General features: G+C 38.2%; 3 protein-coding genes and 1 long non-coding RNA gene across 4 annotated transcripts; all 4 read left to right on the top strand.

The window, feature by feature from the left end:
• The first annotated feature begins 265 nt into the window (after positions 1–265).
• LOC148743509 (uncharacterized) lies at positions 266–7,494 on the top strand. Its single transcript, XR_015989452.1, has 3 exons — positions 266–490; positions 1,073–1,176; positions 4,820–7,494. It is a non-coding gene; the product is annotated as an uncharacterized LOC148743509 (long non-coding RNA).
• Positions 7,407–8,249, top strand: LOC148743510 (uncharacterized). Its single transcript, XM_088727204.1, has one exon. It carries the CDS (start codon positions 7,590–7,592, stop codon positions 8,247–8,249), a length of 660 nt encoding a protein of 219 aa, XP_088583330.1. The 5' UTR covers positions 7,407–7,589.
• A 7,653-nt stretch (positions 8,250–15,902) lies between these two features.
• LOC148743511 (GFP-like fluorescent chromoprotein amFP486) lies at positions 15,903–19,069 on the top strand. Its single transcript, XM_088727228.1, has 5 exons — positions 15,903–15,994; positions 16,521–16,618; positions 17,034–17,252; positions 17,953–18,162; positions 18,816–19,069. Exons 1-5 carry the CDS (start codon positions 15,977–15,979, stop codon positions 18,943–18,945), a joined length of 675 nt encoding a protein of 224 aa, XP_088583354.1. The 5' UTR covers positions 15,903–15,976; the 3' UTR covers positions 18,946–19,069.
• A 126-nt stretch (positions 19,070–19,195) lies between these two features.
• On the top strand, positions 19,196–21,976 carry LOC148743512 (adenosine receptor A1-like). The gene has a single exon (XM_088727224.1). It carries the CDS (start codon positions 20,624–20,626, stop codon positions 21,590–21,592), a length of 969 nt encoding a protein of 322 aa, XP_088583350.1. The 5' UTR covers positions 19,196–20,623; the 3' UTR covers positions 21,593–21,976.
• Positions 21,977–22,397: the final 421 nt, after the last annotated feature.

The raw sequence follows: 22,397 nt of genomic DNA on the forward strand, positions 1-22,397 counted from the left end.
TGCCCCACCCCTCCCCCCTTCCCCCTTTCCCCACTCAAGTGAGAGTCGTTTTTCTTTACATGGGATGAGTTTCCATTAGTTGCGCACATTGCACCCAAATTATGAGACCAAAATAGACTTTCTCTGATACCGATAATACCATACAGGCCCAGACAAGAGATCAAAAGAGAATTGATTCCAAACTGGATTACAGCTGTACAATTAACGGAAATCCCTCTTGAACAAATTTGAAGATTGACCTTGAGCTTTGGTGCGTGGAATGCTTTTGCATTAGTTACAAGTTGCGCACGAAGTTCGGTTGCTATATCAAAAAACCAATTGCGTATTGTCTTCTTAGCTGGTCACGTTTGTGGCACTATAAATTTGGCAAAAGGTGCAAGTTAGACACCTATAAGCTTCACCTACCAGTCAAACCATCGAATTGAAGCACCACTTGTTGGAAGCGTTTGAGCCTCAGGAAAGTAAGATCAAGATGTCTCATTCAAAGCAAGTAAGTAAATTGCAACTCAGTTATTAGTACTTTTTTTTTTCAAGTTTTTCAAGCGTTCAACCTTACTGTTACACCACCGTGGTGTAACAGTAAAAAAAAAAAGTCCGTGGAGTGTTTGAGTGTTTGATGGTGACCATGTGATTATAAAACACCTTGTGGACGACTTCAGGCTTAACTTGCCAAAACATCGCAACGTCAATTGAATCTCAATTCCTAAGCAAAAGGTTCCCAAAATATTGAAAGGGATTGTCACCCGTCTTCGGTTTCATAACGGTCAAACTTAATCCGTGGAGTGTTTGATTCAATGCAGGATAACATTATACCTAATAAACTTGTAACAAAGATACCTGCATCATCAGAGAGTTCTGTGACAGGACAGTTTTGATTCTATAAAGTTTTAAAGATTTTTTTCTCAGTACATAGCCAGTTTATCGCCGATACCATGAAGATGACACCTGTGCCAAGTCATGTAACTTTGATAACATCTTGTAAAGTTTTCTGGCATAAGGCTTAAAACATAGGAATGTTGAGCTTCAGCTCCAAAACGCTTCTTGGATATTTTTTTTTGTTTCCAATATTGAGGTTTTTTAGGCGATACCATGAAGATGACCTGGCTTATGGAAGGCAGCGTCAATGGTCATGCATGCAGTTACCATCGAAGGAGAAGGCACTGGAAAACCCTACGAGTAAGTAAGTCTATGCGAGATAACGATCAACCTGTACATTCTCGTTTTGGGTGAATTCAATGCTAGTCAGGTAATTGGGGAGAACTTGGTAACTCATTTGCTATCACCGCAGACTTGAAAAATAAGCCACATCTTGTAGACTTTCAATGGATGAAAGTTTGATTATGATGATGATTTATTTTAACTCAGCTCGATTTTACAAGGTATATAGGTTAAATTTACATAACAACTAAACATAGTTCAGCAAAGGAAAAAAGAGAAAAAGATCCAAAGGCGAGGGCCAGTGAATTTTAGGGACCGTAGGCTATATTGAGTAGTATTAACTGAGGCTACATAAAGATTTTTGTTACATGATTGCCACGTTGAATAGAAATGAACAGAGGATGTAAATTTGAAATATTTACTGAAACAAAGGGGTAACAGTCTATGTGACCACTGATAAACAAAGGAAAGAATCTGTAATTCAATAACATCATTGAGCTTAAGAAGATTTGAAGGATTTAAACAGAGGCTCAGAATGGGATTTTGGCTCAGAGAAAGATATTATTCTGATTGCTTTATTTTGGATAATAAATAATTTTGTTAGAAATGAGGGAAAGATTAAACCCCAGACATGGACGCCATAAGTGAGGAATGGATAGATAAGGGAGTAATAAAGCAGGATAAGAATATCTTTGTTGACAAAGTGTCTCACTTTAGACGAGATACCTACAGTTTTGGATAGTTTCAAGCAAAGCTCATTAATATGACTTTTCCATGTTAAGGTAGAATCTATTTAAGAATAAACACTAGCGAGAAAAACACACAACGTTTCGATGACTCCATGTCATCATTCTCAAGTGAGAAGAGAACAAAAACGAATAGCCAATCTATACCGTACGAAGGCGGCAAACGTAAAAAGTTTAAAATATTTAAAATATTTAAATAAATAATTGCGCGTGTTGAGATTTATTTTAGAAGATTTTTAGTTGAAGATTTATTATCAACGCTAAATAACTGCCATCCGTCCATACACTTCACCATAGAGCTAGCATCTGGAAACAAGTTACCTTTTGTCGGTATGGAAGTGCTCAAGAAAGGCTGTAAACTAGAAACTAGTGTTGATCGGAAACCAACAAACACAGGCCTATTGCTTTATCACCAGAGCCACGTCGATAAAAGGTACAAGAAATCACTACTTAAGACCATGTTGAATCGCGCATTCCGCCTGTCGTCCACATGGGAGTCCTTCAAATCTGAATGTGATCATCTAAAGATGATGTTTACAAACCTCAAGTATCCCGACCACCTCATCAATTCCACCATCTCTCACTTTGTCGCCTCAGTTAGGTCGGAAAACCCTGGAGTGCAAGCTCAATTATCCGTCAACGGAAATGCTGTTCACCGAGTGGTTTTGCCTTTTAAAGATCAAAAGTCAGCTGACGCAGTGAAAAGGCAATTATCAGATCTAAGCAGCAAAATCGATCACACCCTTCATCCCGTGTTCAAGAGTCGCAAAATCTGTGAAGATCTCAGAGTACGTGAGCCTAAACCTCCTGTAGTTAGCCAACAATACGTTGTATCAAACAACAACAAACATATGAAACATATGTGTGAACTGCGGTTATGAGACGTATATGAGAACGATCCTTCGCAGTAAAGCACTATTTGAGCAATAGTGAAAATCAGACCTGAAAAAAATAAAAAAAAATAAAAATTTCAGGCCTGTACGGGACTCGAACCACTGACCTCTGCGATACTAGTGCAGCGCTCTACCGATTGAGCTAACAAGCCAACTGGGAGCAGGCCATCAAATAAATTCGATATAAACCCGTAGATGATAAATCAAACAACAACAAACATATGAAACATATGTGTGAACTGCGATTATGAGACGTATATGAGAACGATCCTTCGCAGTAAAGCACTATTTGAGCAATAGTGAAAATCAGACCTGAAAAAAATAAAAAAAAATAAAAATTTCAGGCCTGTACGGGACTCGAACCACTGACCTCTGCGATACTAGTGCAGCGCTCTACCAATTGAGCTAACAAGCCAACTGGGAGCAGGCCATCAAATAAATTCGATATAAACCCGTAGATGATAAATCAAACAACAACAAACATATGAAACATATGTGTGAACTGCGGTTATGAGACGTATATGAGAACGATCCTTCGCAGTAAAGCACTATTTGAGCAATAGTGCTTTACTGCGCTGCAATCATCTACGGGTTTATATCGAATTTATTTGATGGCCTGCTCCCAGTTGGCTTGTTAGCTCAATTGGTAGAGCGCTGCACTAGTATCGCAGAGGTCAGTGGTTCTAGTCCCGTACAAGCCTGAAATTTTTTTCAGGTCTGATTTTCACTATTGCTCAAATAGTGCTTTACTGCGAAGGATCGTTCTCATATACGTCTCATAACCGCAGTTCACACATATGTTTCATATGTTTGTTGTTGTTTGATTTATCATCTACGGGTTTATATCGAATTTATTTGATGGCCTGCTCCCAGTTGGCTTGTTAGCTCAATTGGTAGAGCGCTGCACTAGTATCGCAGAGGTCAGTGGTTCGAGTCCCGTACAGGCCTGAAATTTTTTTCAGGTCTGATTTTCACTATTGCTCAAATAGTGCTTTACTGCGAAGGATCGTTCTCATATAAATGCGTTGTATATAATTATAAATGTGATCTGTGTGATGCAGAGTACGTCGGGTACACCAGCCGGCAGTTACATCAACGTATTAATGAGCACCGTAATTCGGCCATCGGCAAACATCTAAAGAACGACCACGGCCTACAAACCATCGGCGACCTGACCAAGCATTTCAACGTGCTTAAAAAGTGCACCGGGAAACTGGACTGTTTAGTTCATGAAATGCTTTTCATAAAGAAGATGAAGCCCTCTTTGAACAAACAATCAGATTCCATACGCGCGAAACTATTTATTTAATAGTTTACATTTATGAACTCAACACGCGCAATTATTTATTTAAATATTTTAAATATTTTAAACTTTTTACGTTTGCCGCCTTCGCACGGTATAGATTGGCTATTCGTTTTTGTTCTCTTCTCACTTGAGAATGATGACATGGAGTCATCGAAACATTGTGTGTTTTTCTCGCTAGTGTTTATTCTTAAATGTCTAACAAAATCTAACATCATTCGAGTAAGGTAGAATCAAATGTTATACCCAGGTACTTAGTGGAGTCAACTTATTTAACAGGTACATTATCAATTTTAATTCTTAGTGACTAATTCGGTTTAAGTTTATTGGAACGAAAAACAATAAAGTTTGTTTTAGAAATACTAAGTACTAATCGATTACAGATTTTAATTCAAGATTTAGGTTTGTTTCAAGGTGAATAAGATTTTAGCTAGAAAAATAAATGTTATTATCATCAGCAAATAGATGAAATGTTAGTAAGTTAGAAGTATTGGGCAAATCGTTTACATATAATAAGAATAAAAGGGGTCCTAAAATAGATCCTTGTGGGACACCACAGGTCACATGCAACGAAGGTGAGTTATGCCATTAACATTTACAAATTGTTCTCTTTAGAATAAGTAAGATTTAAACAAATCAAGCACAAAACCTCTTATTCCATAGTGGTTAAGGTTAGTTAATGGGATTGTATGATTAACAGTGTCAAATGCTTTTTTCAGGTCTATGAATAGATCACAACCAAATTCATTATTATCAGTGGACTGCCGAAAAGATTCAGTGATAGAAATAAGAGCATGGGTAGTCGAACATTTTTCTCTGAAACCAAACTTAAGTGGATAAAGTATCTTTAACTCTTCCAAATAACTGGAGAGGCGATAGTACATAGCTTTTTCAAATAATTTACTAATTTAGAAAGAACAGAAATTGGTCTGCGGTTGTCAATGCCAAATCTTCAGCCCTTATGCCAACTATATTTCTTGTGCTCATTTGTGACATCTGGCTACCTAAAAATAGGCGGATATAATAAGGCTCTGTGACGTAAACAAGTTTTCTTAGTGGTCAGTTCCTACACTTTAAACTAAAGATGTTCTATATTGAGAGGTCAATGTAAACAAATCACTCCTGTGATTAAATCAAACAAATAAATCAAGTGTAGTTACGGCGATTTCGCTTATAAAGTACTACCATGACAAAAACCCTCTCCATCTGAATATTTCAGAGGCAAGCAAACAGGGACATTTCGTGTTACAATGGGCGGAGCCCTAACATTCGGTTTTGACATTTACATACTTTATTGACTTTCCCCTATGGGGCTTTTCAAAGACAATATCCTGAATAAAACAACATACCGTGACAATACAGTATAATAATGACAATACTATATGATATGTAATGCATATTAGTATAATTACAGAGCTAAGCAAAGAGTTTCTAGCAATCTGATTGGCCGAGCGGTTCCTTATATGACGCTATATAAACCGCTCCACGCGGTTTATATAAAATGTTAAAATAAAATGTTAATAAATGTGACTAAAATGTTATGATTTTAGAAATATCTTTGTTGTTCTGCTCGGAAATTATACTAAAACAATTATTTGCCTCAGGTTCGGTGAATATTGTCGAATAATTCCCTCGACTTCGTCTCGGGGATTATTCGACGATATTCACCGAACCTGAGGCGAATAATTGCTAAATATTAATCTACAAAATTATCACGTATCTTATTAATAAGGCGATGCTTAAAAATGTGTGTTGAATCACAAATCTCAAAAGAGTGCTCAAGATTATTCCAAGTATCAACTGATCTAAAATAAAAAGTCTTTTGACCACTACTAGTTTTAAAAAGGGGATTTGCAACATTTGGCAGTTTCTGGTCTTACGGCTGCTCATCTCCTCGCGTTTGATAAACTGGAAGGAGAGGTGTTTAGGGGCTCGTTCTGTTATATATTTGACAGTCATTATGGCGTCGGGTAGATACAGTTTATTTGCCACTGGGAGCCAGTTGAGTTCTTTAGGAAGAGGCTTAACATGGTTGTATTTGCGCGCACCACAAAGAATGCGACTGGCGAAATTCTGTATGCTCTGTAATTTCGTTATGTTGCGCTTAGAGGTATTCGACCATACACTTGAACAATAAAACAATTTACAAAAAACTAAGAGTTAACAATCGTAAGAAGAGTATGTTTGTTAAAAATATGTTTGGTACGATTAACTTGAATGAGTCGATGCATACAGGAAGATACAGTTTTGGTTACGTGTTCGTCAAAGGTTAGATTAGAGTCTAAAAATACGCCCGAGTCTTTAACCGTGTTGACAGGTAAGAGTTCCTTCCCCATGAAGTGAAGCGAATAGGGGCCTAACTTTGAGAGCATTTGTCTGCTCCCAAACACCATCAATTTGGTTTTACTTGGGTTCAATAAAAGATAAATATTAGAGCACCATTCGGCAATTTGAAGAAGGTCATTGATTGTTTAAGTCGGTTACACTGAGCATGCGCTGTATCTTTCACTTGGAAAGGGATGATGAGCTTCGTATCGTCTACATAACTCTGGGAGCTACACCTTTGCAGCACCAGGGGAAGATCGTTTGTGTAAACACTGAGGAGCAAAGGGCCTGAGGTACTTCCCGGTGGATCTCCACAAGTCAGGATCTTTCCGCGGTTCTATAGTCGTATCGACGAAAAATGCACGCTGTTCATGCACGCGTAAAGTATCAGGAAAATGTGTTGAAGGTATATAAAAAACATGCCGAGAACGTAATATTCCCCAAAAGGATGAAATCAATGAAAAGTTACCCTAAGATGCAAATTCCTGAAGCTCAGAAACGTGTCAATGAAGCATACCATCAAGTAGAATGTACGGTCTTAGATGAAGCGATTCAAGAGATTGAAAAGAGTCTTGCTGCACACAAAGAACGCTATCAATCCTTGCTACAACAGCGAAAAAGTGAGCGACAAGTACTGATAGGAAGGCAAGAAAAGATACCCAAGATGTCTCACCACACGCGGGTGAAAACTGAAGTGATTGAATTACAGAAAAAATACGATCAACTCTGCGCCAAGTTAGAGACATTATCAAAATCTAACAAGAACAAAGATATCTTACACACGGATGAAGAGGGTGATAGGGTAGGGAAAGTGGTGAGACAATAATATATAAAAAGCAGAGAACCTTACATTTTTCATTAGTATTGCTGTGACACGAAATGGGAGTCGTGTTACCTTGATAAACTTCTGATCGGATAATGCCACACCTTTGCCGCTAATGCAGTTGAATATTTTTATAGAAACTGCGCGGTATAAATTTAAATTTAATAATAATTTCATTTAATAATAGAGCATTTACGCGTTCGGATAACAAAGAGCGTCACGAGAAAAATTCATGCGTGAATTCAAAGGTCAATCCAAATCAACGGTTCCCTTCAACTGTGAATACCCATTCCATTCCAACCGTGACTACAGACCCGACTCAGTCGTTCAATCTATCACAAATGAGGAGTGAGGGATTCAAATTCAAATCACCCAGTAGCATATTCATCGTTGGTCCTTCGGGATGCGGTAAAACTTGCTCCACCAAATCATTACTGCTACAACATTTGGATGAATTGTTTGCGTCACCCCGTGCCGTCATTCACTACTGTTACGGTGCTTGGCAAGATGGATTCCGTGAGATGCATCAACATGGTATAAAATCTCACGATAACCTACCCGATGAAAAACAGTTAAAGCAATGGTTCCCTAAAGATGGTGGATTACTGGTCATGGATGATCTTATGACTGAAGGAGGAGACGATAAAGAAGTGTTAGACCTTTTCACCAAACATTCTCATCATCGTAACATAACTGTTATCTATATTTGTCAAGATATGTCTCCACCTGGCAAATATGCAAAAAGTATTTCAAGGAATGCTCATTACGTGGTTGCTTTCAAAAACCCACGCGATCAATTGGGTTTCAAACATTTATTGTTACAAGCCTTTCCAATGGAATGGCAAGATATTATGCAGGTGTATTCTGAGGCAACTCAGCGACCCTATGGGTATATCACCCTGGATTTACATCCTGCTAGTAAGGATGCTCACCGCGTATTCTGTCATCTTTCGACACATGAAGGATGTATGCGAATGTATCCTAGAAAAGTGAAACTTTAAAACAGCCCTACACAATGGACAGAAATCATTTAGGAACAACCACCAGCAAGTACACATCGAGAAAAGTTATAGTGCGTGTGTGTGTGTGTGTGTGTGTGTGTGAGTGAGTGTGTGTGTGTGTGTGAGTGAGTGTGTGTGCGTGTGTGTGTGTGACCATGACTGATAATTCTCAGGATCTAGATGTCTTTGGCGAACCACTAGAAGAAGTTGAAGAGTCTGAGAACACAGAAGATGAAGACAAGGGTGACGATGATGATGATGACATTGTCAGTATGAATCCATGGTCAGAATTGAAACAGGAAGTCGAAGATGATATGAAAACAACTTTGGCTGAACAAGAAGAAGAACAGGAAAAAGAGGGGGCATCCGAGTATGACAATTCGCTCTTACCTTTAGCTAAGCGTAAGTTGCGAAGGTTATACTTGCATCGTCTAAAGTGGTATAACCGTATTAAACAGGATGAAATACATAGGCAAGTCATGCATACCGCTCGACGACTGATGAAAGAAGACGGTATGGATTGGGAGGAGGCATTAGAGGCTGCCGTGGACAGGAGAAAATTCCTATTGAATCGTCTGATCAACTAACCGTTATTGGATGAAAGTGATGATGATGATGGTGAAAAAGAGGAGGAAATGAACACTGTGTAACCACTGTAGTAGGGGGATAGTATGTGTGTATGTTTACGCGAAACAAAGACAAAATAATTGTAAACAATTTTTTTTGTCGAATTTTATTTATGACCATACTAAGTTTAGAAATGTACCCCATCTGCTAACCCTAATTAGAAACTTCTATCGCATCATACTCTCTAGGTGTTACCTGCGACACCTCTGTTCGATTCTGTGTTCAATGGACCTGTCTTTGCAGACATGTGGTCTATAGTCATTTCTGGTAGTAAAGGAGGGTGCTGGGAGTTTCTCTTTTTAGCTTATAAGGACGAGTTCTCTTTGCTCGCTGCTTTCTCTTCTTTTCGAAGACTCTACATGAGAAGGAAATCATACATTTTAATATATTTCTACGATAATTGTCTTAAACGCTCAGACTTACTTGTTATCTTTAGTAAACTTCCATAGGTGATCCGGACGAATCACGGTCCTTCCATATTCTCCATTATCAAAACACTTCATACGCGAAGGAGTACAGCTCACGTTACGTCTCCAATCAATCTCTCTTCTCTCTCACGAACTAGCGATGGCATTTTTTTCTCAATAAAAATGTTTACTTTAGTTCAAATCTTATTTAAAAAATAAACTGTAACGCGCGAGTGTGATCTCTAGCAGTGACGAAAGTGTTTTAAATTCTATACAAAATTCCGCAAGTGAGGAAAATAACAACGATACATCGACGCAATTAAAATTATCAGAAAAAAAAATCGAACGAAAAGGGTATTCAAAAAACGCATCACCATGCTCATGAACATACCCATTTCTCGGGAAAAATTAACCACAGAGCATAGAAACCGGGGGAAAATACGGAATACCAGCAGGCGTTGTAACTGTCTCATGATTATCTTTCCATCAAATTTTAATCAAGTCATAGCATATTTACATGTTTTACGCGACAAGAGCAGGAAAGAGGAAGAGGGATTTGTTAGTGGTCATGTCTTACCGTGAGTGCATGAGTGCCACGAACTGAGTAAAGTTGAGGAATAAAATGACTAGAACGAGGCTGACCCCAGGCAGTGCCTAATACCTGGGCTACTCCGCATCCTAAAATAGATGAACAAATCCAAAAGGTTGGAACAAGTTCACCGTTTTCGAGTGTTCAACTTTCAGTCGTTCACCAACATTACTTTATTCCACTCATATTCGCGCCGTTTTTTAATTTATTTACAAACTCGGACCCAGGCCCTCTCCAATCCCAGAGGTTAGACGTGCTAAACTGCTATGAAAATCCTCTTGCCATCAGCACTGTTCGTTTTTCTTTGCAGTATGAACCTTACTGAAATAGGTCAAATAAAATTAATCTTCTTCATCATTGAACCTCACAGATTAAATTCGTATTTCTCCCAGGTAGCTGCTATATTCTTTTCTAAAGGGAAGTAAACAAGAGTTAAATAGAGAGTTTATTCCATACCGCATTATACAGGTACAATTAACGGAAATCCGTCACCTACCAATTTGAAATTGTTTATAAAACAGAAGGGTATTATACTCATACGACCAGAAATCCTTTTAAAAGTGACATCCAAGCATCGGTACACAGGAACTGGTATTTTACGATACGATCAGGCGGTGTTTATAAATTCTTATCAATACATCATACATGTAGCAGACTTTTTAAACTGAAGCCTCGATAGTTGCATAACATTGCTCAATACCTTGCGTCGTTACATAATTTAATGGAGTGAGAGATTACAGGGGTTCAATTTACAGAAAAATCCGTCTCTTACGAATATGAAATTGTTTATTAGACAGAAGGGCATTATAATTATACCGACAAAAATACTTTGAAAAGTGGTATCTAAACGTTTGTTTACAGGACTTCAGTATTTTTCGAGATTAATAGTAAAGTGGTTTTTATCTATTGTTATCGATACATCATACATGTAGCTACATTTTTGCCAAATTTATAGAGCCACGAACGTGACCAGCTAGGCAGACATGTCCCAATTGATTTTCTGATCTGACACGAACTTTGTGCGCAACTTAAAACTAATGAAAGTGCATTGCACCCACATTAGCTCAGGGTCAATCTCAAATTCGTACTAGAGGGATTTCCGTTTAGTAATACAATTGTAATCCGTTTGGAATCAATTCTTTTTTCATCTCTTATCTGGGCTCCGCATGGTATTATCGGTATCGTACGGTCAGATAAAGTCTATTTGGGTCTCTCAATTTGGGTGCAATATGCGCAACCTAAAACTAATGGAAATGCATCACACGTACAGAAAAACGACTCTTGCTTCAGCGGGGAAGGAAGGGGGAGGGGTGGGGCATTTACGGGGCTGTGAAATGCAATGTCCTGAGACTACAAATGACTCACTTTGATACCTTTCTGATTTTTTTTTAGTCTTGCGCTTCCTGGTGCTCGAGTTAAAGAAACCAAAAAGAAAAGAATTTACCGGCTCTCAACCTACATTACGTAACAACGCAACATATTATGTAAATGTGATATACCTATCAACGCCGCAATTTTAAAAATGTTAATAAATGTATGATGTAATGATAAAAGTTGATAAAAATCGCCCTACCATATCGAAAAATGCTGAGGTCCCGTAAATAAAGGTTTAGATACCACTTTTTAAAATATTGTTTTCGCCATAATTATAATTACCTTCTGTCTAACAAACCATTTCAAATTCTTGCATGACGGATTTTTCTATTAATTGAAACGCTGTAATCCAGTTTTGTATAAATTCTTAATCTATATCTCGTCAGGGCTCCGCACGGAATTTTTCGGTTCCCGCCCTACATTATGTCACTACGCAGCATATTTAACAATTATTTCACTAGCGCGCGTTGGATATGAGATGATAGATAGCCAAAGAGTTTCGTAGCGCAGAGTTGATTATAATCATCTCATATCCAACAAGTGCGAGTGGAAGAACTGTTTTATTAAAAAAACGCTCCCAAGATATTAGACAAATCTTCTCGACTTTATTTTGTAAGAAGAAACCGGATGTCACAATGTACAGATATTAGATTATGGTATATTGGCTCATATACCATAATGGCTAAACCAATAAGTCTTGAATTGCATTATCCAATGATTCAGTTTTTAATAATATGCATTGTTATTTAACTATCAACGCTTTAGTTTAAAAAGTCTGCTACATATACATTTATAAGAATTGACAAAAACCGCCTTATGGTATCGCACAATACCAGGTCTTTGAAACAAAGGTTTAGGTACCACTTATCAAATGATTTTTTTCGGTATAAGTCTAACACCCTTCTGTCTGAAACGCTGAAATTGAAACGCTGTAATCCAGTTTAGTTTAAATTCTTAATTTAGACCTTGTCCTGGCTCCGCACGATACTATTGGTATTGCCCAATTAGATTAAGTATATTTTGGTCTCTCCGTTTCGGTGCGACTTTTTTCTCCGATCTATCATCAGGGCTCTGCTGCAAACTCCAGAGTATCTCGGGGGGGGGGGAGACTTTGGGGATGGGAGAGGGGTTAGAGGGTAGTAGGGCCTTTATGGGGCTTTCAAACGCAATGTCCCGAGACAACAAATGACCCACTTTGATACCTTCCTGATTTTCGTTTGGTTATGCGCTTTCTGGTGCTCCACTTAGAGAAACCAAAACCACTTCAATTCACCGCTATCTGCCTCAGCACGGAGGATTCCCCGAAAAGCATTTACCAGCTCCCACCCCACGTTATGTAATTACGGAGCATATTATGCAATGTTATGTAACAATCGAAGCTTTAGTTTAAAAAGTCTGCTACTTGTGTGATGTATTGATAGGAATTGACAAAAACTGCCTTAATACTAATTCCTTTATACCGATGTTTAGCTATCACTTTTTAAAGGATTTTGATACACTTCTCTTTTATAAACAACAACCTATTTCATAACAATATTAAATTCGCAGCTGATGGATTTCTGTGAATTGTACCTGTGTAATCCAGTATCGAATAAATTCTTCATTCATCTCCTGTCTGGGCCTCGCACGATATAATTGATATTGTGCAGTCATGTTAAGTATATTTTGGTCTCTCCGTTTGGCATGCGTGCTACTTTGTTTTCGCGATCTTTAATCAGGGCTCTCGGGAATACTTCAGAAATTTCCAAGGGTTTTGGGAACGGGGTGGGGCCTTTACAGGGCTATGAAATGCAATGTCTTGAGGCTACAAATGACTCACTTCCATCCCTTTCCGATTTTGTTTGGTCTTGTGTCATGTGGCACTCGACGTAAAGGAACCAAAACCACTAAAATGCGCCGGTTTATCCCTCTGGACCTTTATGGGGCTATGAAATGCAATGTCTCGTGAGGTTTTGATTCCTGAAAGAGAGATTACGTCTCGGCGGACAGAAAACGATATGTCGTGGAATATAACTTCGTAGTATTGCTCAGGCTTAAAATGGTAAAAAGAGGGATTATAACAAAGCGTGCTTGCCCTATCTAAGTCCTATTGAGCCGCTATGAATAAAATCTTTATTTACGCACGCTTGTACTTAAGCAAGTTAACGTGGGCTTTTATTTTTTACCTGGCTGCAGAGATGCTGTCCTGTTAAGCTGCAGTGCAGTTTTCCTTCTCTTTGAAATATGGAAGAAACCAGCGAACGACTGCCCAATTTTTCTATCTGCATTGACCTTTTAGGTCCTGACCCAACAAGCAGCAAAAACAAAGCCAAAAAAACTCAGCAAGCGCAGCGTGAACATTCTTTTGAACAATCAAGTCCCTTGACAACTTCGTCTCCGGGTCTTTTATTTTTAAAATTTTTATAGTGACACTTAAGTTCAGTTAGCTTTGATTTTCTCTATTTCTCCCGTTATTTTTGAGCTTTCCATTCACAGTTATCGGTTAACTGGATCAAATTTTCTCGCTGAAACCCAAGTCTAAAATGTGGCGTGTTTTTGACCAGCCAATAGGGACGTTGTTTACTTTTTTGTGCATTGTGAAAAGTTTGCACTCTATCACAATAAAAATCTTCTTCGCGCAGATCCTTGCTGTTTTGAAAGAATTTGTTCATGCTTTTAGCTGTGCGTATATCGAGTTATAAATGAACGCGGGAAGTTTGGACAGCCCTCAAAAAGCTAGCTTGGCCTAAAAAAAAAACTACTGTGGGCTGCGCCTCAAGCTATCCTTACACATTTTGCCTACTCTCCAAACTATAATATATAACAGTGTCTAATTCTAAGGTCTTACCAAAACGCCGTAGTAACCTTAGAGATCCAGGTAGTTTCCACCAGTGTAACTCGACATCGTGATATGATCGTAAGCGAACAAACTGGAGCCTCAATTTCCTTTGTAACTATGAAGTGTAGTTGGTAAAGCGATGATTGCAAAAATAAGCGGCAAAATCTCAAAATCTCAAAATCACTTTCCAGTTTCAATTATCGCACTACCGTTAATGAAATTCTTCTTTCCATCAGCAATCGGTTCGTTTTTCTTTACGGTATGAACCTTACTGAAATGGGTGAAATAAAATTAATCTTCTTCACTATTGAACCTCAAAAATTGAATTCGTATTTCTTCTAGGTAGCTGCTATATTCTTTTTAAGGGGAAGTAGACAAGAGCTAAATAGAGAGTCTATTCCATACTGGATTATACTGGTACAATTAACGGCAATCCGTCAACTACGAATTTGAAATCGTGTATAAAACAGAAGTGTATTAGACTCATACGACCAAAACTCCTTTTAAAAAGGACATCTTAGCATCGGTACACAGAAACTGGTATTTTACGATACGATAAGGCGGTGTTTATAAATTCTTATCATTACATCATACACGTAGCAGACTTTTTAAACTGAAGACTTTTTAAACTGAAGCCTCGATAGTTGCATAACATTTCTCAATATGCTGCGTCGTTACATAATTTCGTGGGGTGAGAGATTACAGCGGTTCAATTTATAGAAAAATCCCTCCCTTACGAATTTTATTAGACAGAAAGCATTATAATTATACCGACAAAAATCCTTTAAAAAGTGGTATCTAAACATTTGTTTACATAACCTCAGTATTTTTCGATATCAATAGTAAACTGGTTTTTATAGATTGTTATCGATACATCATACATGTAGCTACATTTTTTAAAACTGCAGCGTCGATAGGTACATCACATTTACATTATATTTTGCTTTGTTACGTAATGTGGGTTGAGAGCCGGTAAATTCTTGTAGCACGACATGCATGTAGCAGACTTTTTTAACTAAAGCGTCGTTATTTACGTAACATTGCATAATATACTGAGTAATAACATAACGTGGGGTGCTGAAGCAAGAGTCGTTTTTCTGTACGAGCAATGCATTTCCATTAGGTTTAGGTTGCGCATATTGCACCCAAATTAAGAGACCAAAATAGAGTTTATCTGACTGTGCGAAACCGATAAGACCTTGCGGAGCCCAGACAAGAGTTGAAAGAGGAATTGAATCTAAACTGGATTACAGCTGTACTATTAACGGAAATCTGTCATGCACGAATTTGAGATTGACCTTGAGTTAAGGTGGGTGCAGTGCATTTCCAGTAGTTTTAAGTTGCGCCCAATGTTCGGTACCCAGAAAAGAAATCAATTGCGTTTTTTCTGCTTAAATGATCACGTTTGTGGTACTATAAATCTGGCGAAAGGTACAGGTTAGACATCAGTGAGCTTCACCTGTTACATATACTGCGTAGTTACGTAACGCGAAAGGTGCAGGTTAGACATCAGTTAGGTTCACATGTTATATACTGCGTAGTGACATAACGTGGGTTGAGACGCGGTAAATTCTTATTGTAGTATTTACAGGTAGCACACTTTTTCAACTAAAGCGTCGATAGTTGCATAACATTGCATAATATGCTGCGTAGTTACATAACGTGGGTTGAGAGCCGGTAAATTCTTGTAGCAGGATCTACAAGTAGCACACTTTTTCAACTAAAGCGTCGATAGTTACGTAACATTGCATTTTATGCGGCGTAGTTACATAATATGAGGCGGGAGATTGCTATAAATTTGGCGAAAGGTGGTAGTCAGACATCAGTCAGCCTCTGACCTGCCAGACAGACCCGCCGAATCGAACCGCCACTTGTTGGAAACGTTTGAGCCTCAGGAAAGAAAGATCTCAAGATGTCTCATTCAAAGCAAGTAAGTAAATTGCAACTCAGTCATTATTACCTTTTCTTTTTTCAATTCAATCAAGTGTTCAAACCTTTCTGTCACACCACACCATGTGATTCCAAAACAACTTGTGAACTATTTCAGGCTTAACTTGCTAAAATATTGAAACGTCAATTGAATCTCAGCTCCAAAGCAAAAGGTTCGGAAATATCGAAACGGATTGTCACCCGTCTTCGGTGTCATAACGGTCAATTTGGTCCGTTGACTGTTTGGTTTAATGTATGATAATCTTTTACCTAATAAACTTGCGGCAAAGATAATCACAGCCACGGAGAGTTCTGTGTTATAGGCAGTTTCGATTCGATAAAGTTTTACACATCTTTTCTGAGTGTATAGCCAGTTTATCGCCGATACCATAAAGGTGACAAATGTGCCATGTTATGTAACTTTGAAAACATCATGTAAAGTTTTCTGTCGTAAAGCTTGAAACAGAGGAATGTTGAGCTTCAGCTGCAAAACAGTTATTTGTTGTTTTTTTCTTTCCAATATTAAGGCCTTAGCCGATACCATGAAGATGACCTGGCTTATGGAAGGAAGCATAAATGGTCATGCATTTGCCATCGAGGGAGAAGGCACTGGAAAACCTTACGAGTAAGTTTATGCGAGACAACGACCTGCATTTAAATTCACCTTTTGAGTAAATTCAGTGCTAGTCAGATAATCGGGGATTACCTGCTAACTCATTTGTTACCAACACAAACTTGAAAAGTAAACTACATCTTGCAGACTTCGAATGGATGAGAATTTGATTATGTCAACTATGTTTCTTGTGCCCATTTGTGACATCTGGTTGCCTCAAAAAGGTAGATACATCAGGGCTCTGTGACGTAATTCAGTTTTCTTCATAGTCAATTCCTACACTTAAAATTAACAATGTTCTTTAATCAGAAGTCATTGTAAATAAATCGCTCGTGATGAAATTAAACAAATAAATCAAGTGTAGTTGCGGCGATTTCGCTTTTAAAGTAATACCATGACAAAAACCCTCTCCATCTGAATATTTCAGAGGCAAGCAAGCAGGAACATTCCGTGTTACAAAGGGCGGACCCCTTCCATTTGCCTTTGACTTAGTGGCACCGACCTTGAAGTATGGATTCAAGTGTTTTATGAAGTACCCTGCTGATATACCTGACTATTTCAAGCTGGCATTTCCCGAAGGTCTAAAATACGACAGAAAAATAACATTTGAAGATGGAGGATGTGCCACGGCCACTGTGGAAATGAGGTGAGCATTTCCTTATCAACTAACTGGTTATCAGCTTTCTAACTGGCAGACTGCACAGAAGTCTTTGATAAAAAAGGGAACGTTTCTCATCTGCTTGTGTTGATTTCGCTGTCGGGCTCTACGCATTTTATTTTTATTAATGATGAAAGAACGAAAGCATCGGAGAAAGATCCTCCTCCAAATAATCATTAACTGTTCTACAATTAATATCAATAATTTATAAAGCGCCAAAAAACTCTTAAGATATCTTCGATTTTATGGAGTCTTTGATATTTTTACCAGTCACTTCAACTTTCTCACATATTTTGCATCATTGCACAAAGATTTGATCGCGACGCGAGAAAGTGAACATTTATGACTGATTTTCATGTTTCTAAATTACATTACCGAAGATTAAACCAAAACTGCAGTAAATTGCGTAAACAGGTAAATTATTTTGTTTCCTTAAAGGAATAAGGCAAACCTTAGTTTTCAAAAGTAAACCTTAATTTTTCAGCTTGGAGATTTGGCATTCCGTGTTTATTCGCTTATCCTTGATTATGTTCGTTTCTTTAAGCCCTACTCTTGTTTACTCTTTTTGCTTCAGTCTCATTCCTTTTTCAACCTTTCTTCCACGTTAAAAGAACTACAGATTTTTCTGCCGCAGTTGTTCGTTATGTATTACCTATTCTGTGTTCTGAAATACTTTCTACTTGGACAGCCTCAAAGGCAACACCCTTATGCACAAGACCAATTTTCAAGGAGGCAACTTTCCCATTGACGGTCCCGTCATGCAGAAAAGGACTCTTGGCTGGGAACCAACCTCAGAGAAAATGACTCCTTGTGATGGAATAATCAAGGGAGACACTATCATGTACCTGATGGTTGAAGGAGGCAAAACTCTGAAATGCCGATATGAAAACAATTACAGGTAATTATACGGGTACATAGATTCACATGTATCTAACTCATTCTTCGTGGACTTTCCTGAGCCCCTTAAAAAGTATTTTTTTTTAACTACGTTATAATGAGAATTGGAAAAGTTATCAAACGTGACAATAAATTTTCTCTGTATCTCCACATGGAAGAATGTAGCTGCTAGCTGTGTGAAATACGAATTTAATTCTTGAGGCTCAATGGTCAAGAAGATCATTTTTATTTCGCCTGTTTCAGTAAGGTTCATACTGCAAAGATAAACGGACATTACTTTTGGAAAGAAGAATTCCATTAACGGTAGTGCGATAATTGAAATTGAAAAATGATTGTCTTGTGGTAATAGCACAAATTATAAACAAAAGCAGTTTTGCTGAACGGTTTAAGTCACCGTCGAGATTTTGCCATCTAATTTTGCAATCACTGCTTTAGCAACTACACTTCATAGTTACAGAGGAAACTGAGGCTCCAGTTTGTTCGCTAACGATTCCATCACGATGTTAACTTACACTGATGGAAACTATGTGGATCTCCGAGGTTACTAAGGCTTTTGAGACCTTGGAAATAGACGATAAATCAATTTCTTTAACTTTTATACCTCATATTTTAGGACGGAACGTCACAAGTTATCCTTGATCTTTTACTCCTCAGGGCCAACAAGCCAGTTCAGATGCCACCGAGCCATTTTGTGGATCTTCGTCTTACCAGAACCAACCTTGATAAGGAAGGACTGGCGTTTAAACTTGAAGAACATGCTGTGGCAAGAGTCCTCGAGGTTTGAACGTTGCAAGGAGTCAAAACCGATGTGGACAAAAAAACCACATGGCATGTACCTAATTACATGTATTTTGACAAGTAATTCATTGGAATATTCACAGATTATTGAATAAAATCTGGGCAAACAATGTGTCTTTCCTTGTGTTGAGTTACACAAACGAAATAACTGGGTCAATCATGGGACAAGAGTTACTAGTTTCTTTGCTGATTACATATTTGAAGTATCATCGTGGTCTCAAATAGACTAAATGTCCGGCTATCGCAAAAATTATTACAGAATTTCCACCAACAGGTTCTCTCAATCTTCTGTAATCCTGCGGATCAATTCGTTTAGCCCATAACTTTTGACATTTTTTCTCACTGTTAACTTCTTAGTTGCACATGATACATGCGTAGGAAATTTTATAAAAAGAGCTTTCTTGGTGGGAAAAATATGCATGATTTGAATTTGCAACCTGTTAGCAAACCACATGCCCAGGTTCTTGTGGGACAGATCACCGAAAAAAACGGCTTTTCTATTGCAGAAACCTGCCCTTGCTAAACTGAAATAGATCAAGAGTTGTTGGTATCACAACTGTAGGCTCAAAACAGCCTTGTTTTTACTTTTCGGGTACAGATAGACCAACAACTGTCAAACCACTAAATAGTAACATTGCAAACAGTATGGAGCAGTGTTTAGAACCCAAGACACTGAATACCAAGCCCTGCCACCTCCCATTTAAATTTTAACAGCAATCATGTAGCTTTGTTAAAGAGCTGACATGTCCAGAAGACTTCCAAAGACAGTTTCTCAGGGAATTCAGAGGAATTCCTCATCCTCATCACTAAAAATTTATTACTACAAGCCTTTCCGATGACATGGCAGAATATTATGCAAGTGTATTCTCAAGCAACTCAACGTCCTTTTGGATATATCACCCTGGATTTACACCCAGCTAGTGATGATACCAGACGATTATGCAGTCATCTTTTAAGACACGAAGCAGGATATATGCGGATTTATACTGAAAGATCAGATAATGAACCTAGCATTGATCTGCTTAAAACGTATATCGATCGTTTCATTGATCATTGAACACAAAAACATGCTCATGTCTTTTATTGTTTATATTCTAGCAATTGTGAATTTTAACAAGGCATACCATTTCTACAAGCCGCAACTACATAGGTTGCACATAGGTTTACTCACACATATTTAGTGTCATGCTTTATTCAATAAAAGATGAAACGATATCTTTTGAGTGGTTTGTGGCTCAATGTATGAACTATTGAAAGTCATAATATCATACGGTCATAACTGTCATAATTTCATACGGTATTGGCTTTAACGAGAATCTCTTTTATCGTATGTTTGGTACAGGGATGTAATATTCTTTCCGTCGCTTTGCTACATGCGTAGTCCTTTCTAGAAGAAAACTTTCGAATGAAGTTTTTGCATGGGAAGATACTTTTTTTCATACTTCCAATCTAAATTGAGATCTACTACACAGTTTTCAGAAGCTAAACTTTTGATTTAAGGATTCAAGGGCGCGCTTTTGTTACCTCTTAAAATTTATTTGTGGGCAACGATCCTTGTAAATATGATTTCGGGCATAAAGCAGTTAATATTGGTACACTCATAAAAAAGAAAACATTATGGGAGCTTGACATGATTTGTTCTTTATCTCGATGTGGCGTTGACTATGAGCTGGGAAAACTCCACAAGTCGTCTCCATTCTGACATCATCCTATGGATCATAAATGAGCCAGAGTACTGGATGACTTTAGCTGTCATTGATTTCGCCTTATCAGCTGTGACTGCGTTCGCCAATTCCATATTGCTAGTTACGATTTGGTACAATTCTTTGAGATCGCTTCGAACTCCGCCATGTTTATTGATGGCGAGTTTAAGCTCGGCGGATTTGATTGTGGGGCTGTGTGTAATCCCCATAGTGGCGTTGAGAGATGTCTATCGATCTTTGCAACAAGTGGCACCATTACCGTCAATTGTGGAAACTATGGCATCATGCATTCTAGGCGCAAAACTCTTTGTCAGTAGCGCTACCATTGTTGCAATGTCAACAGCTTGTTTTTACGCCATCAATAATCCCTTTCGATGCAAGACAAATATGACAAGAAAGAGAGTTTACTGGTTGGTAATCTTGATATGGATAGTATCAGTCCTTATCTGCTTTCTTCCGGTGATAAACATTCCTGAAAAGACGTACATGCTCATTTATACGCACACTCACATTTCGCTACCAGCCTTGCTGCTCGTGATTATCTTCGTAAAAGGCTTCCGTTCCCTTTCGTGCCGACGCCGAGAACTTCTTCGAAGTACGAACACGTCTGCCAGAAACCACAAGCTCGCTTTGGAACGTAAACGGAACATGGCAGGGGTTGCGACGACAATCCTAATGATGTTTTACATCACTTACCTTCCACAGTTTATAATTTTTCATCTGGAAAACTTCTGCAGCCCTTGCCAGATGAGCGAAGATTCAATAGTATTCCATAAAATCAGCGTCGTTACCTCACGCTTTATATTTTTCAATTCGGCAGCCAATCCATTCGTTTACGCTTGGAGAATGCCGAGATATCGCCGGGCTTTGGCAAGCTGCTGGAAAGCTATCCGAGATAAACTAAAGTTTGGCTCGCTGTTAGCGACTTGACTCATTTTTCTTTATTCAACAAATAAGCAACAAGTGACATAAGGAGGGGAGAAACTGGACGCGCGTTTGTTATGCGATAATGTTAGAGTTTTGTTACCGTGTTTTGGTATTGTCACGTTACTTTTTTGCTACGTCAGGTGTTTTCTTCGTTGGAAACTCACTGGACTAGAACAGAAGGATTTAATATAGGAAATCACATGAACGGGAAAATGTTAAAAATACTGGAAAGAAGCAGACTTTTTTTAATAAACTGACAGTAAACTTTGAGGAATAAACTCCTTTAAAATTATGAAAAGAGTTTTCTGAGAAAGTTCCTTTGAGGTTCCGAGAAAATTTTGAAAACCGTTCTTCATCTTTGGAGCGTTTTTCAGGTCTAAAATGTAGTCAAGTTGTGAAACAAATGCCCCAATGGAACTCCCATTAGGCAAATAACTGTTATGTTGAGCAGCCAAAACAGCAGCAGGCCAAACAAAAGCTTGTTTATTTCAAACGTTAACAGTAAAACAATTAATTGTGGTCTACGTTTGTGAATATATGAAAATCATATCGTATGTGAACTGCGGTTAAAGAAATTAGTATGCGAGCGATCTTCGCAGACTACTTAAGTAGAAGTGAAAATGAGGCCTGAAAAAAAATTCGGGCCTGTACGGGATTCGAACCCATGACTTCTGCGATACCGTTGTAGAAGTCTTTGAATTAGCATGTATGTATATTGGGCTCGGAGCAAATTGACTTCTATACAACGCTTCATATTAATGAGAAATTAAATAACTTTTCGAAGCGTTATATCATTTTCAGCCTTGAA

Source organism: Stylophora pistillata, chromosome 1 (assembly GCF_964205215.1).
Source record: "Stylophora pistillata chromosome 1, jaStyPist1.2, whole genome shotgun sequence".
NCBI classification, from domain to species: Eukaryota; Metazoa; Cnidaria; class Anthozoa; order Scleractinia; family Pocilloporidae; genus Stylophora; species Stylophora pistillata.

Coding starts and splice junctions, on each gene's coding strand:
- LOC148743510 (XM_088727204.1), top strand. CDS start 7,590: ATGAGGAGTGAGGGATTCAAATTCAAATCACCCAGTAGCATATTCATC.
- LOC148743511 (XM_088727228.1), top strand. Junction 16,619..17,033: donor GGCACTGGAAAACCTTACGA/GTAAGTTTATGC, acceptor TGAATATTTCAG/AGGCAAGCAAGCAGGAACAT. Junction 18,163..18,815: donor CGATATGAAAACAATTACAG/GTAATTATACGG, acceptor TTTACTCCTCAG/GGCCAACAAGCCAGTTCAGA.
- LOC148743512 (XM_088727224.1), top strand. CDS start 20,624: ATGAGCTGGGAAAACTCCACAAGTCGTCTCCATTCTGACATCATCCTA.